General features: G+C 37.3%; 1 protein-coding gene across 1 annotated transcript in view; it reads left to right on the top strand.

Annotated features, from left to right (window-relative positions):
• Positions 1-14,797, top strand: part of PRKDC (protein kinase, DNA-activated, catalytic subunit) — a 250,915-nt gene that overhangs the window by 2,897 nt on the left and 233,221 nt on the right. Inside the window, exons 2-15 of the mRNA XM_037506810.2 lie at positions 433-509; positions 612-704; positions 3,098-3,172; positions 4,069-4,177; positions 4,595-4,707; positions 4,795-4,894; positions 7,046-7,101; positions 7,183-7,213; positions 7,745-7,902; positions 10,706-10,852; positions 12,049-12,213; positions 12,952-13,120; positions 14,011-14,060; positions 14,661-14,780. Of these exons, the coding sequence (XP_037362707.1) occupies positions 433-509; positions 612-704; positions 3,098-3,172; positions 4,069-4,177; positions 4,595-4,707; positions 4,795-4,894; positions 7,046-7,101; positions 7,183-7,213; positions 7,745-7,902; positions 10,706-10,852; positions 12,049-12,213; positions 12,952-13,120; positions 14,011-14,060; positions 14,661-14,780 (1,463 nt within the window). The remainder of the gene's footprint in view (positions 1-432; positions 510-611; positions 705-3,097; positions 3,173-4,068; positions 4,178-4,594; positions 4,708-4,794; positions 4,895-7,045; positions 7,102-7,182; positions 7,214-7,744; positions 7,903-10,705; positions 10,853-12,048; positions 12,214-12,951; positions 13,121-14,010; positions 14,061-14,660; positions 14,781-14,797) is intronic.

Here is a 14,797-nt window from a genome sequence, read left to right on the forward strand (position 1 = left end):
TAATGGTCTGATACTTGTTTTAATATAGCAGCCTTATTTTAGTGTTTTATCACTTACAAGGCCGAGTTCAGAAACATGCACTTGGGTGGGTTTGTGATGGAGTACTTCCCGGGGGCTCTTTTAATTTTTTTTTTTAAAGATTTATTTATTTCTACATAGAAGAACTGTGGTAAGGACCAGAGATGTAGGTGGTGAGAATTCAGCAGAGACAGAGTGGGGAGTGGAAGAGGTGGATTTACTGAAATACACTGCTAAGGGGAGCCGCAAGCAAGACAGGACAGGTCTGCTGCATTGGATGCCTGGCTGGGGGATCAAACTTGGGGATCGAACTTAGGCCCTGGTGGTGATAGTGTTGAGAGCCCCTGTGCCAATAGGTAGGTCCTTGAGGTTTTCTTAACTGTTTTTTTTTTTTGTTTTTGTTTTTCGGTCCAGCATTACAGACTTCCTTAGTGTTTTCCAAGGATTTTGGTTTGCTTGTATTTGTTCAGAAGTCACTTAGCATTTATGAAGTAAGTTGAAAATTTTCATTGCTTTTCTTGTATATTCCTTTATGTTGGAGTGACTCTTATTCTTACCCATATTTACTATATTGTGCATTTATTTTATTATAGTTTCGTGATTGTAGAGAAGAAGTCTTAAAATTTTTATGTATTTTCTTAGAAAAAATTGGCCAGAAGATCACACCTTATTCTCTTGATATTAAGGTAAGGAACATAAACCTTATTAAATAGCAACATCCATTTTTAACATCCATGGCATAAATTAAACTTGGATTTTTATTTTACTGATTCCTTTCTTGTTGGAAAGTTTACTTATATACTTGATTGTGTTAGAAATAAAGGGGGCTTTTTTTTAGATCTAATAAGTCCATGTCAAAAACTTATTTTGATAAAATTTGCACTTAAAATGTTATGTCATAGTAAATTGGATTTTTTGAATTGTAGGGAGATTTCAAGTCACTTTAAGCAATTTTAAAGAATTATCCTACTGAGTAAGATTCACATTTTCTCTTTGACACTAGTGTGAAAAGTTTTCTCTCTTGGGCCTCCCATTCTTGTCTAACCTGTGTTCCCTAGGTTTCCTCAAATATACTTTGGAAATAGTAACCATATATTAAGCTTTTCTTTCCCAGACTTATTTATAGTTTGAATAGTAATTTGTTTTAATAGCCCTAATTTGCTTCTATTACAGTTCTTGGATGCTAAGGGTTCAATGAAGTCTGTATTAAATCTTTTATAAATTATAATTAGCCCTAATGTAGGAAATATTTTTAATGATTAGCAGTCTTTTTTTTTTTTTTTTTTTAAGATTTGTTTATTTATGCATACAAGAGCTGGGATACAGGCCAGAGATGCGGGGGATGATAGGATTCACCAGAGACAGTGGGGAACAGAACAAGCAGATTGACCAAAGTACACTGCTGAGGGGAGCAGCGGGCGAGTCAGGAGAGGTCTGTTGTGCCATGTGAGTTGCTTCCTGGCTGGCCAGGGATTGAACTCCTGCTGCAGAGGCTTCTGATTGCTTCATAGTGTGGTGCTTAACCCCTTGCGCCACCAGGGAGGCCCAATTATCAGTCTTTTAAAAATAGGTTTTGATTTTGTCTTTTGACTTCTTTCTTGATTGGAATTTTAACATATACATATAACATTTCTAGAGTGCATCACGTTTCGCAGAATTCCTTAATGCACTGTTTTGCTTGTCTTATTTTTTTTTTTGAAGATTTATTTTCGTTTATTTATGCATACAAGAGGTGGGGTGTAGGTCAGAAGTGGGGAGGTAGGGTGGTGGTGAGAGAAGTCACCAGAGACAGAGTATGGATCTACTGAACAGGTGGATTTACTGAAACTCAATGCTGAGGGGTACAGGGGATGAGACAGGAGAGGTCTGCTGTGCCATGTAGGTTAGCTCCTTAGCTGGGGATGGAACTCATATAGCAGTGGCTCACAATTGCTTGACAGCGCTGAGACTTTTAACACCTGTGCCACCAGGAACTCCCCTTGTCTTATTTAATTTTTACCAAAAGTTGGTGGTGTTGGTATTCTTAACCTCTGTAAGCTTACAAATATGAGTTATGAAACTCATTCTTATCTTGGAGCCAACTTGCCTCCTTCCAGAGCTCCTGCTTTTTTTATTATATTGTACTGTTTACCCATCGTATCTCAGCTAGTCTTCCCTAAACTTTCTTTTTTTAAAGATTTATTTATTTATGTATACAAGAACTGGGGTACAGGCCAAAGGTATGGGGGGGTGAGAGAATTCACCAGAGACAGAGTGGGGAACAGAACAGGCAGATTGACTGAAATACACTGCTCAGGGGGGCAGCGGGTGAGACAGGAGAGGTCTGCTGCGTCATGTGGGTAGCTCCCTGGCCGGGGATTGAATTCGTGTTGTTGTGGCTGCAGATAGCTGCATAGGTTGTGTCTTATCCCCTTGAGCCACCAGGGAGGCCCTCTTCCCTAAATTTCTCTAGTGACTTTTTAAATTATTCATCCTTTCTTGATATAGTAATAAGTGTTGTGGAAAGTATGGAAGGAGGAGTGACTTTTTTTTTATTTAAATCCTGCTGAGGTTTCCTTTACTTTGAATTTTTGTAGTTACTGTTGATATTGTTATACATAACATACTGCTTCAGTGTTTTCATTAGTTTTTAAATTTGTACATTTATGTACTTAAGTATTGTACTTTTAGCAACTAAATAGTGAATTTTTTTAAAAAGATTTATTTATTTATGCATATAAGAACTGAGGTATAGGCCAGAGGTGTTGGAGATGGTGGTGAAAGGATTCACCAGAGACAGGGTGGGGAACAGAACAGGCAGATCTACCAAAATTCACTGCTGAGGGGAGCAGCAGGTGAGTCAGGAGAGGTCTGCTGCACCACGTGGGTATCTCCCTGGCCAGGGATCAAACTCGTGCTGTAGTGGCTGCAGATAGCTTCATAGATTGCGTCTCAACCCCTTGCGCTACCAGGGAGGCCCTAAATATGAATTTTGTTACATCATTTATTGGTATTGCTCTTCTCAGAGATATTGTTTTAGCTGTTGTTATATATTTGTTGTTTTACTGATGATTTGGATATGTCTCCTTTTAAAACTTAGAATACCTGTACCAGTGTTTACACAAAAGATAAAGCTGCTAAATGTAAAATTCCAGCTCTGGAGCTCCTTATTAAGGTAATTATTTATTTATAAGAACATATATTTTATACTAAACATATATAACTTTAAAAATTTTACAATGTTGCTTTGGAATATGTTTTGCGTGGGAGCTGTTAGAAGAGGGACTTGAATTACATTAAGGTTATGGATAAGCTATATATTTTCTTTTTTTTTTTAAAGATTTATTTATGTATATAAGAACTGGAGTACAGGCCAGAGGTGCAGGGGGTGAGTGGATTCACCAGAGACAGAGTGGGGAACAGGGCAGGTGGATTGACTGAAAAACACTGCTGAGGGGAGCAGCGGGTAAGTCAGGAGAGGTCTGCTGTGCCATGTGGGTAGCTCCCTGACTGGGGATGGAACTGTTGCTGCACTAGCTGCATAGGTTGCGTCTTAACCACTTGCGCCACCAGGGAGGCCCTGTTTATTTTCTGTCACCCAGTATCTGGGTATTTGCTCTCAGACCCTTCTGGGTAGCGAAGGAAGAATTTTGGGTTGTGAGTATAAAGGGGAAAAATAACTAAAGAATTTGCTGCTCACATTACTCTAAAACCTAAGGTTACTAAGAATTGCCTAAATTCATTGTCATTGTATCAGAGTTTTTTCCTTACCTGCATTTCTTACAATTCCTTTGGGTCTTGTTGATCCTTGTCTTAAGTGACAATGAGAGATTATGGTCATATAATAATATGACCATAGTTACTTGGGAAGGTAACATTCAATCTACACTTTCTTTCCTCTTGTAATCCCCTCTTTTCACTACCCAACCTTATCCCTCAAGTAATCGGGTAGATAAGAATCCTGAGAGCCCAGGCATAAATCCCTTAGAAACACATGATTCTGGAACTTTACTGTATACACACACATTTCATTATTTTCCTTCTTAGAAAATGCTATTTGTATTCTTTTAGTTACTTCAGACTTTGAGGAGTTCTAGACTCATGGATCAATTTAGAGTTGGAGAATTATTTAGCAAATTCTATGGAGAACTTGCATTGAAAACAAAAATACCAGATACAGGTAAGATACATCTACATATCATTTTAAAATGTGTTAACAAAGTAACACTAAAAATTATTAGTGTAAGACTTTTCTCTACTAAGGTATATTTATATGTTTTATGGATGAATTGTTTTGCTGAATACAAGCCAAAATGGAAACAAAAGAAAAACAATGTGAAGACTTCTGCTTCTAAAAATCTTAACCTTTACAAAGTGGTATCTGTAAACAGAAAATTCATTGTGCATGTCAAATGTAGTTTAGTTTATAATAATAGATTTACATAAAGCTTCAAAGATTTCAGTACATAAAACTAGATAGTTGGTATATCTTAATTATGAAATTACTTTTGAACTAAAGTCTCATATTTTTTCTTATTTTCTTTAATTTATTTAAATGTTACTTTAGGCCTTCACTTGTCTAAAATTTATTTTTCAGTTTTAGAAAAAATATATGAACTCCTAGGAGTATTAGGTGAAGTTCATCCTAGTGAGATGATAAATAATTCAGAAAATCTGTTCCGGGCTTTTCTGGGAGAACTTAAGACCCAGGTATGATAAATTTTATGATACCCTGCTTCCAAAGATTTGATTGTATTTTTCTCTTTTATTGATACCTTTGTAAAACTTGCCTTTTAGATGACATCAACAGTAAGAGAGCCCAAACTACTTGTTGTGGCAGGATGTCTAAAGGGATTGTCTTCACTTATGTGTAACTTCACAAAAACCATGGAAGAGGGTACTGTTTGACCTTACTTGATTTTTTTTTTTAATTTTCTTTATTCAAAAACCATAAGTCTAAAATAAATTGCCTGTTTATTTTTTTGAACTTTCAAACCAGTTGTGGGCTTATGTGCAGTTGTCAAAAGTTATATAGACTTTATATGGTCTGCACCCACTTACCCCCAGTAAGCACATCTTTTATAACTATAGTAGAATAGTGACCTATTTCAGATTCATGTTCATGTTTGTGTATGTATTTAGTTCTGTGCAGTTTTATCACCTATGTAAATTTGTACACCAATAGTCAAGATACTGAATATTAATTAACATAAGGATCCATTCTTCTACCCTTTTATAGCCACAGTCACCTCTTTTCTTGCAACCACATTGATACACAATATATACATATTATAATACTATATACATACATAGTGGGATCTGTCTTACTCTATAGCTTTAGTAATGGAAGGGGCTACTGTTACATACTACCATGTGAATGAATCTTGTGCATATCATGCTAACTGAGAAAAGCCAGTTAAAAAAGCACAAATAGGCCCTCCCTGGTGGCTCAGGGGTTAAAGTCTCAGCACTTTCAAGCTATCACCAGCCACTGCAACACAGGTTCGATCCCCTGCCAGGGAGCTAACCCACATGGTCCAGCAAACCCCTCCTGTCTTGCCTGCTGCTCCCCTCAGCAGTGTATTTCAGTAGATCTGCCTGTTCTTCTCCCACTCTGTCTCTGGTGAATCCTTTCACCCCCTGTACCTCTGACCTGCATCCCAGTTCTTATATGCAATATATAAAAATAAATCTTTTTTTTTTTAAAGCACAAATATTCCATTTAAGAGAAAGCAAGAATAGGCAAATTGAGAGGGCCAACGATAGGAAGAGAATTCACAATGACCAGGATGGTATCCACTCATACTTCTGAGAACTCAGGGTCTTTAATCCCTAATGTACTGAGTCCATTTGTTTTAGACCAACAGCTCTGAAGAGTGCCTGGTGCCCTCGTGTCTGCACAGCTGTGTATACTACACCTTTCTATTAGAGTGACCTTTCCCCCAATTAGTATTCTCTTTGGCTCAGTTCAAGTGATACCTTGACTTTAGAAGCTAACTTCAGTAATCACAGCCAGAAGAGATCTTTCCTTGTGTGTAATTTAAAGTACCTTTCCTTGTCATGTTAATATTCCTCTCAACTTAAGCCCCTTCTAATTCCTTCTCTTTTTCGCCTCTGCCATGCTTTCAAGTCATTGTTACCAGGGCAGGAAATTCTGTGAATAAAGCATGATTTCTGGACAGCTGCAATGAATAATCTGGTGGGAGATAGTACTTCAAATAAATGTTACATCAAGCAGACCAGGATAAGAGCCTTGCTTTATATAGTTGTGTATCTGTTTTATCTTCATAATTCACATTTATAGATCTCATAATGATTTGGTATGTACTACATGATGAATTCCTGGAAGACTTGGGAAAATTATAATGTGTTTGGCTTTTGTTGAGTTACATAATCTTCCAAACAACCCTGAAAGAAGGTATAAACTGCCCCTTTTTACAGATTATAAGTGGGGGCTCAGAAAGATTATTTAACTGGTTATAAGTGATGGGTTAGAATTTAAACCCCTGTCTTTGTTATTTTAAACTTTCTTCCAATTTTACTGTAGTAATAACTGTACAGTAGTAATAATTTGCAGCTCTCTAGCTCAGTCAGATCTTGGGAGACATTATTCCTTCATTCCTAAGAGACTGTTGGGTTTGATATAGATGTCACAATGTCTGAAATAGAGTTATTAGTTGTGAAGTTGGTTGTGAAGTTTGTCAGATAACTATTAGAATTTAGAGTAGGGCCTCCCCTGGTGGCACAGTGGTTGAGCGCTGGGCTGCGAAGCTGCCCACAGCCTCTGCAGCGCCGTTCCATCCCCAGCCGCTGGCGAGGGTCCCACATGGCACGACAGACCTCTTCTGCCGCGCCTGCTGCTCCCCTCAGCAGTGTATTTCTCCATCAGTCTGCCTGCTCTGTTCCCCGCTCCCTGCTCTGGCTCTGGTGAATTCTCTCACCCTCCTGTGCTTCTGACTATACCCAGTGCTTGTAGAAATAAATAAATAAATCTTTCCAAAAAAAAAAATAGAATTTAGAGTAGAGGCTTTTTTGTGTTTTTTCCCAGATGCCCAGATGTCAAGGGAGATTTTTGATTTTGCGTTAAAGGCAATTCGTCCTCAGGTAGGATTAATACTACTCTAATTCTCTTACAGTTGAGGCTTGTGATTGTCAAACACTGATGGTAATTTTCTTTTTTCATAGATTGATCTGAAGAGATATGCAGTACCCTTAGGTAAGATTCTTTATTTAATGAGGTGGAATATTTCAGATTACTAAGTTAATGTCCTGAGTAAACTTTTGCTTAAACTATAAATGAAAGTAAATATAGCATCTGTGATGTTTCATACACAATTTTTTACAGGGAGGCTTTTGAAGACTTTTTAGCGCACAAACTCCAGTTGAGGTGGTCATGCTTAGATTAAATGATTTAAAAAAAATTAAAGCATTTTTTGGTGGGACCCAGATTGATTGATTCTGACTTTAAATAAATCCTGATCCTATTTCTGAACTTTGTTTCAGGGGCCTTGGGTCAAATCATTGGCCAGTCATGGGCCACTGTTATTGATTCATTGGTCAGCTGTTGATTCAAATGGTCAATGAGGCGTTAGAGCTCTGATCAGGACCCGTAGGTTGTTAGCTATAATGACACTAGATTTTCATGAACACAGTTTTAATTTCTACATATGCCTAAAGTTTATCAGTTCTTTTTCTGCTTTTTGCTGTGCTAATTTAAATTAAACATGATTGTTTTTTACAATTGCAGCTGGCTTACGCTTACTTACCCTGCATGCATCACAATTTAGCACCTGTCTTCTGGACAACTATATTTCTTTATTTGAAGTAATGTCAAAATGGTGTAGCCATACAAATATGGAATTGAAAAGAACTGCACTTTCAGCCCTGGAATCTTTTCTGAAACAGGTACTACAAATTCAACTTTTCACTTGAAAATGTTTTTTTCCAAACAAAAGATTAAATTCCAATTCTGTGAAAGCACATTTCAAAAGTAAGTACAAATTGACCCATTAGCTTCTTTAAAGAAAAGAGCTTCATCACTGATCAGCCACATGGGTAGCAGCAGGATTGAAATAAAGCTTAGAAGATACCAGATCTGACTGGGGTTTCAGAGCCAAGAGTAGGGCAGGTCTCAGAGAGAGAAGATGTAGTGATGAGGTGGTAGAAGGAAGGGCTGAGAGATCAGGTCTTCACTCAAGCCAGAGGGCAACCAGGTAGGTGAGGAACACAACTCCCTAAATGTGGGGCCATTGGTGGTGGTAAAATGCTACATTGCACATATTTAAGAACAAGGAGAGTTCATTTGCCTTTCCCTGTTCCCATCCAGATAGGATGTGGGTACAGAATTTGAGCCTGCAAGTTTGGAAATGTAGAACATATCTCACTTGACTAAGGTGAATGTGTTTATGACTGTCATCTGAGAATCTAGGCATGTCTGGAAATAACTCTGTTGCACTAATTGTGGAATTAGACTACTTAGGTTGGCACTGATGGAGAGTACTGAAGATTGACAACAAAATTTTTATCTGGGCAATGTTATAAAAGATTGTACATTTAAAAGCTAGTCCATGAACATCTATTTGAACTGTGACACACAGATAGTATTGGCCTGAGATTCCTGACTTTGAGGTACAGGAGGGAGAGGAAGTGGTGATTTTTTTTTTTTTTTTTTTTTTTAAGGTGTGGGCCCAATTCCAACAAAAGTTGAAATAGATGTGCTTTTTTTCTGGTCCCCTTCTCCCGTTCTGTCCCTTTCAACTTCTTATCAATCCCCTTTAGCATGCTTTCCTTCTCACTACATTATTCTGGTTATTAAGATTACCTCTCATTTCTAGCTCCCATAATAAGAAATTTAAATGTGTAGGAAAAAATAGGTAAAAAATTTCCCCTTTGCATTTTGTTGTACATTTCATGATATTTTTAGACAGCCATAAGGAACTTCCTTACTACATTTATTCTGAGATTTTATTGTTAATAGTACCCCCTTTCTGACTTGTCTAAGTACTAGGAAAATCTTTGTTCTCTTGAATACGTTGAATATCTGGGATATATATAATATAGTTTTTGTTCTGGCTGCTGAGAAGCTCAGAATCTAGCAACTAGACACACATTTTTTTAAAGATCAACTTTTTCAAGGTATAATTTATATATAACAACATATACATATTTTAAATTTTTAGTTTGAGTTTGACAAATATATATACCTATGTAACTGTCAACACATTCAAGATACAGAACATTTCTATCACCTCAGAAAATTCCCGCTAGCCTCTTTGCATGTAATTTCTACCTCCTGTCTCAGGCAACTAGTACATTCTGTCACTGCCTTTAGAATTTTATGTAAATCTCACTGTGTTCTTTCATGGTTTTGCACTAATGTTTCTGAGATTTTTCTGTTTTGTTACTGCATAGTATTCCATTCTTTTTATCAGGCTTTCCTTTTCACCACATTATTCTGGTTATTAAGATTATCTCTCATGTGTAGCTCTCACAATAAGGAATATACCATGATTTCTTTGTGGACAAAATTTGGGTTGTTTCCAGTTTTGGGTTTACACATCAATCACTGTTTTATATATATGTGTGTGTGTGTGTGTGTGTGTGTATATATATATATATATAGTTAATATTTTATTTATTTAATTTTTTTTAAAGGTTTATTTATTTATGTATGCATACAAGCACTGGGTACAGTCAGAAGCGCAGGAGGGTGAGAGAATTCACCAGAGCCAGAGCAGAGAGCAGAACAGGCAGACTGATGAAGTACACTGCTGAGGGGAGCAGCGGGCGGCAGGAGAGGTCTGCACGCAATGTGGGACCCTCCTTCGGTGGCCGGGGAGCAGCCGGGGATCGAACCGGCACTGCAGAGGCCGCGGGCAGCTTCGCAACCCAGCGCTCAACCACTGCGCCACCGGGGAGGCCCTTATATGTATATATTTTTAAAAGATTTATTTTATTTTTATGCATACAAGAACTGGGGTCTAGGCCAGAGAGGTGTGTGTGGTTGTGGGGGGCAGGGTAAGAAAATTCACCAGAGACAGAGTGGGGAGCAGAACCGGCAGATCTACTGAAATACACTGCTGAGGAGAGTAGCGGGGAGACAGGAGAGGTCTGCTGTGCCATGTGTGTTGTTAGGTTGGCAATTAAGGTAGATAAGTTTTTTTCTGGCTTTGATAACTATCTAGAGTCTGTGTATTCTTGTTTTGGGCAGAGTGTTTGCCAAAATTTGAGACTTTATGAACATCCATATTCGTTTTTGCGTTTGAGCTATTGCTTGTTTAATTTGATAGAGACTTTCTTGCTTCTCGTCTAATTTAAGCTTTATAGTAGGTAGATTTTTAAATTTTTAATGAGATGCCTTTCTTGTTAGTTTTGAACCTATGTTGTATTACCCTAATGAGGTGCCCAGTCCTTTGGTGACTTGAACTTGCTGGATGGTGGTGGGCCTTCACTGTTGTAAGTGATGTAATTAGATAATAGGGAAAAATACATCACATATAATACAGCCTTATTTAATAGTGTATCTTTTCTGAACTTGATGAGACCAAACAAATGGAAGCAATGGTCCTTTTTTGAGTAAAGAAATGGTATTGAACTGCGTAGCACGTTAACAATAGATAATTGAACAATTGTAGCCTTTTCACATTTGTGTAGATTCCTTTGTTTTGTTATTCATTATTTCTGAAAAGTAAATATTATGCAATTGCAGGTTTCTTTTATGGTGGGAAAAGATGCAGAAACACATAAGAAAAAGCTGCAGTACTTTATGGAGCAATTTTATGCAATCATCAGGAACATGGATTCAAACAGCAAGGATTTATCCATTGCTATCCGTGGATATGGACTTTTTGCAGGAGTATGGCTCATAAATTTACTGTTTTTAGTTTCATTTGAATGTTTAGAGTAATATAGTTTATTGCATTTTTTAATATCATAATCACACTTGACAATATTGTTGACATTTGCTTTCTTGCTGTTTTTGTTTTTCCAGTATCTGTTCTATTGTGTAATATACTTTTGTGCATGTATTAGATCAAATCTTCATATCTTCCTAAAGCTTACAGAAGTATTATTCCACTTCACAGATAAGGACTTCAAAACCCAGATTAATTAGGAAACTCGTCAAATGATACACAATTAATAATTGCTAGAACTAAGATATAAATTGAAGTCTGATGGCTAGAAACACCATGTTTTTTCCAATATAGTATTGTCCCTTTATTATGATGTAAAACTTGTACTTGAGGTTACCCAGAGTTTTAGAAAGAGCAGTTATTATAAGACTGTTAAGAATGGCCAAATTACTGCTCTCTTAGCAGATCTCTGCTTTACAGAAAAATTACTTGTTATTTCTCTACAAGTCTGTCTTTCAATATCTGCTCCCTTGTCTCAAGAATAAGAATCCCATTAGTCTTTGTTTCTGTTTTTGGTACAATACCATAAAACATTCCGATGATGAATTGAGTTCTTAGTCTCATCCTCTTGGTGACTTAGCCTTGTGGGGGCTGGGACTGTCTCATTGACTTTGATATCTGCTGTCTAAATAATGCTAGAATGTACTTGATAATCAGTATAAATTTTGTGTAGAATAAATATTAATAATGTAACTGATGGATTGTTTTTGAAAGTATCGTTATAATATATACTGTATTTTTAAACAAATATTATTTATACAAGCACTGGGTACAGTCAGAAGTGCGGGAGGGTGAGAGAATTCACCAGAGCCAGAGGCAGGGAACAGAATAGGCAGAGTGACGAAATACACTGCTGAGGGGAGCAGTGGGTGCAGCAGGAGAGGTCTGCACGCCATGTGGGACCCTCCTGGTGGCCGGGGATCAAACCGGCACTGCAGAGGCTGCGAGTAGCCTCGCAGCCCAGCGCTCAACTGCTGTGCCACAGGGGTGGCCCTATACTGTATTTTATATGTGTTTCTTCTCCATTAAAAAACTTATTGGTATCTAGTGTATAAGCACATGGTTTAGCACAGCATCTTAAACACCATTATTTTGTATTTATAAGATTGATTAAGACTATTGTTTTATCTTCTTAAAGCCTTGCAAGGTTATAAATGCAAAAGATGTTGACATCATGTATGTAGAGCTCATTCAGCGCTGCAAGCAGCTGTACCTCACTCAGACAGACACAGTTGAGGACAATATGTATCAGATGCCAAGTTTCCTCCAGTCCATTGCAAGTGTCTTGCTTTATCTTGATACTGTAAGTAGGATCATTTAATTAAATTGAGCACAGTTTTAAAGTATTTAATCTCAGTTCTTAAAATAACTTGATGGAGTCATGTATGCATTCGGGACACCACCATTATGATTAAATTTTTTTTTAAATATTTATTTATTTATTTATTTATACAAGCACTGGGTACAGTCAGAAGCACAGGAGGGTAAGAGGATTCACCAGATCCAGAGCGGGGAGCAGAACAGGCAGACTGACGAAATACACTGCTGAGGGGAGCAGCAGGTGCGGCAGGAGAGGTCTGCACACCATGTGGGACCCTCGCTGGTGGCTGGAGATTGAACCAGCGCTGCAGAGGCTGTGGGCAGCTTCGCAGCCCAGTGCTCAACCGCTGCACCACTGGGGAGGCCCCATTATGATTAAATTTTAATTGTATTTTATGTAAATAAATTTGTCACGAAACTTGACTTTTTGTTACTCATAACAGGAAAAATTATTTACTATTCTTTCTGAAAGATTAAGATTGCTGTTTGGGCTAGGATTGTACCTTAGGATCATTCAGACTGTTCTACTCTGAGTTTTGGGGCCTTTATTAGGTAATGACAAGAATCAATGCTAACCTTGTAATAGATAACAAGTTAGGTTTTTTTTTCCCCACTTATCTAATATGTATATAATTGAGTTGTAATTACTTTGAGTATTTAACTACTCCTGTGTTTACTTATTTTCTTCTCTAACTTTTAGTTTGCTCTTTATTTCCATTAGGTTCCAGAGGTATATACCCCAGTTCTGGAACATGTCATGGTGGTACAGATAGACAGTTTCCCACAGTATAGTCCAAAAATGCAGTCAGTGTGTTGTAGAGCCATCGTGAAAGTTTTCCTTGCTTTAGCAGAAAAAGGACCAGTGCTCTGGAATTGCATTAGTACTGTGGGTAAGTTTGGAATTATTACTTTTATGGCAAATACTTATCATTGTTAATATCAAGAGCATATAGTTATCAAATTCTTTTAATGTCATTTGAAGAACTTCTGATAATTGATGTTCCAAAATTTCCTTTTTTCATCCTTTCTTTGAACCTTTTTTTTTTACTTCTGAATATTAATAGTTTAAAATTTAAAACTGAAGTGATTAACACACTTCAAGAAAAAAAATAAGATGTAAAGGTTATTAAAATTGCTGTCATTTTTTGTTGAGTATTTGTATTTTTCAGCATTTATTTATTTTATTTAATTTTTTAAAGATTTATTTATTTATTTGTTTGTTTATTTATTTGTTTATTTATGCAAGCACTGGGTACAGTCAGAAGCGCGGGAGGGTGAGAGAATTCACCAGAGCCAGAGAGCGGAGCAGAACAGGCAGACCTATGAAATACATTGCTGAGGGGAGCAGTGGGCGTGGCAGGAGAGGTCTGTCGCGCCCTGTAGGACCCTCACCAGTGGCCGGGGATCAAACTGGCACTCTAGAGGCTGCGGGCAGCTTCGCAGCCCAGTGCTCAACTGCTGCACCACCATTTTATTTTTTTAAAAGATTCATTTATGCATATAAGAACTGGGGTACAGGTCAGGGGTACAGGAGGTGAGGGGATTCACCAGAGACAGAGTGGGGAGCAGAATAGGCAGACTGACTGAAATACACTGCTGAGGGGAGCAGTGGGCGAGACAGGAGACATCTACTGCACCATGTGGGTAGCTCCCTGACCTGCTGGGGATTGAACTCATGCTGCAATGGTTGTAGGTAGCTAGCTTCATCGTGCTGTGTTTAACTTGTGCCACCAGGGAGGCCCTCAGTGTTTATTTATTTTTTTTATTTTCTCTTTTTTAGTGCATCAGGGTTTAATCAGGATATGTTCTAAGCCAGTGATCCTTCAAAAGGTAAATTCTGAATTTTATTTTTTTATGTCATTGAAAGTTAGAAATATTGTTGGGGCTCTAAATAAAATACACAAAAGTAATCCTTTTAGTAAATATACTTAGCCATGTCTTATATTTTCAAAATTGTAGGACACAGTACCTATTTATTTTTTTAGGTGAATAAACTTCTAAATTATGAAACATCCTTAAATGTAACATTACTGTTATATACATATTTTTACAAAAAGGGAATGTTTTGTCCCTTGAAACTCTAGGCTACTTATAGTAGATTAGAGGAAGCATGTCTTAGTGACTAGAGGTTACAGGACATGAGATAAGGTGAAAGATTGACCAATGTATGATAATAAGATAAGTAATTTATAACATATTTCTTGGTGTTTGTTTTAATTATATGTTAGTGTGTCACAATTTGTCCCAGTTGAGAACATCAGATATTTTTACAGTTTGCTTTCTATTATGCTTTCATAATACACTGTCTTCCTCAATCAAATTATAGTCTCCTACTCCTAACTGTTTTAGGTTAGAAAATTCAAGAAATGAGTGTGGCAAAAGTAATAATTATGTAATACCATTAGTAAATTTTGTGTGTTGTCTTCCCAGGGTGCTGAATCTGAAGATGATCGTGCATCGGGGGAAGTCAGAACTGGCAAATGGAAAGTGCCCACCTACAAAGACTATCTGGATCTTTTTAGAAATCTCCTGAGCTGTGACCAGATGATGGTAAAAATGATAATTTA

Source organism: Talpa occidentalis, unplaced genomic scaffold (genome assembly GCF_014898055.3).
Source record: "Talpa occidentalis isolate TD23 unplaced genomic scaffold, MPIMG_talOcc4v2.1, whole genome shotgun sequence".
Lineage (NCBI taxonomy): Eukaryota > Metazoa > Chordata > Mammalia > Eulipotyphla > Talpidae > Talpa > Talpa occidentalis.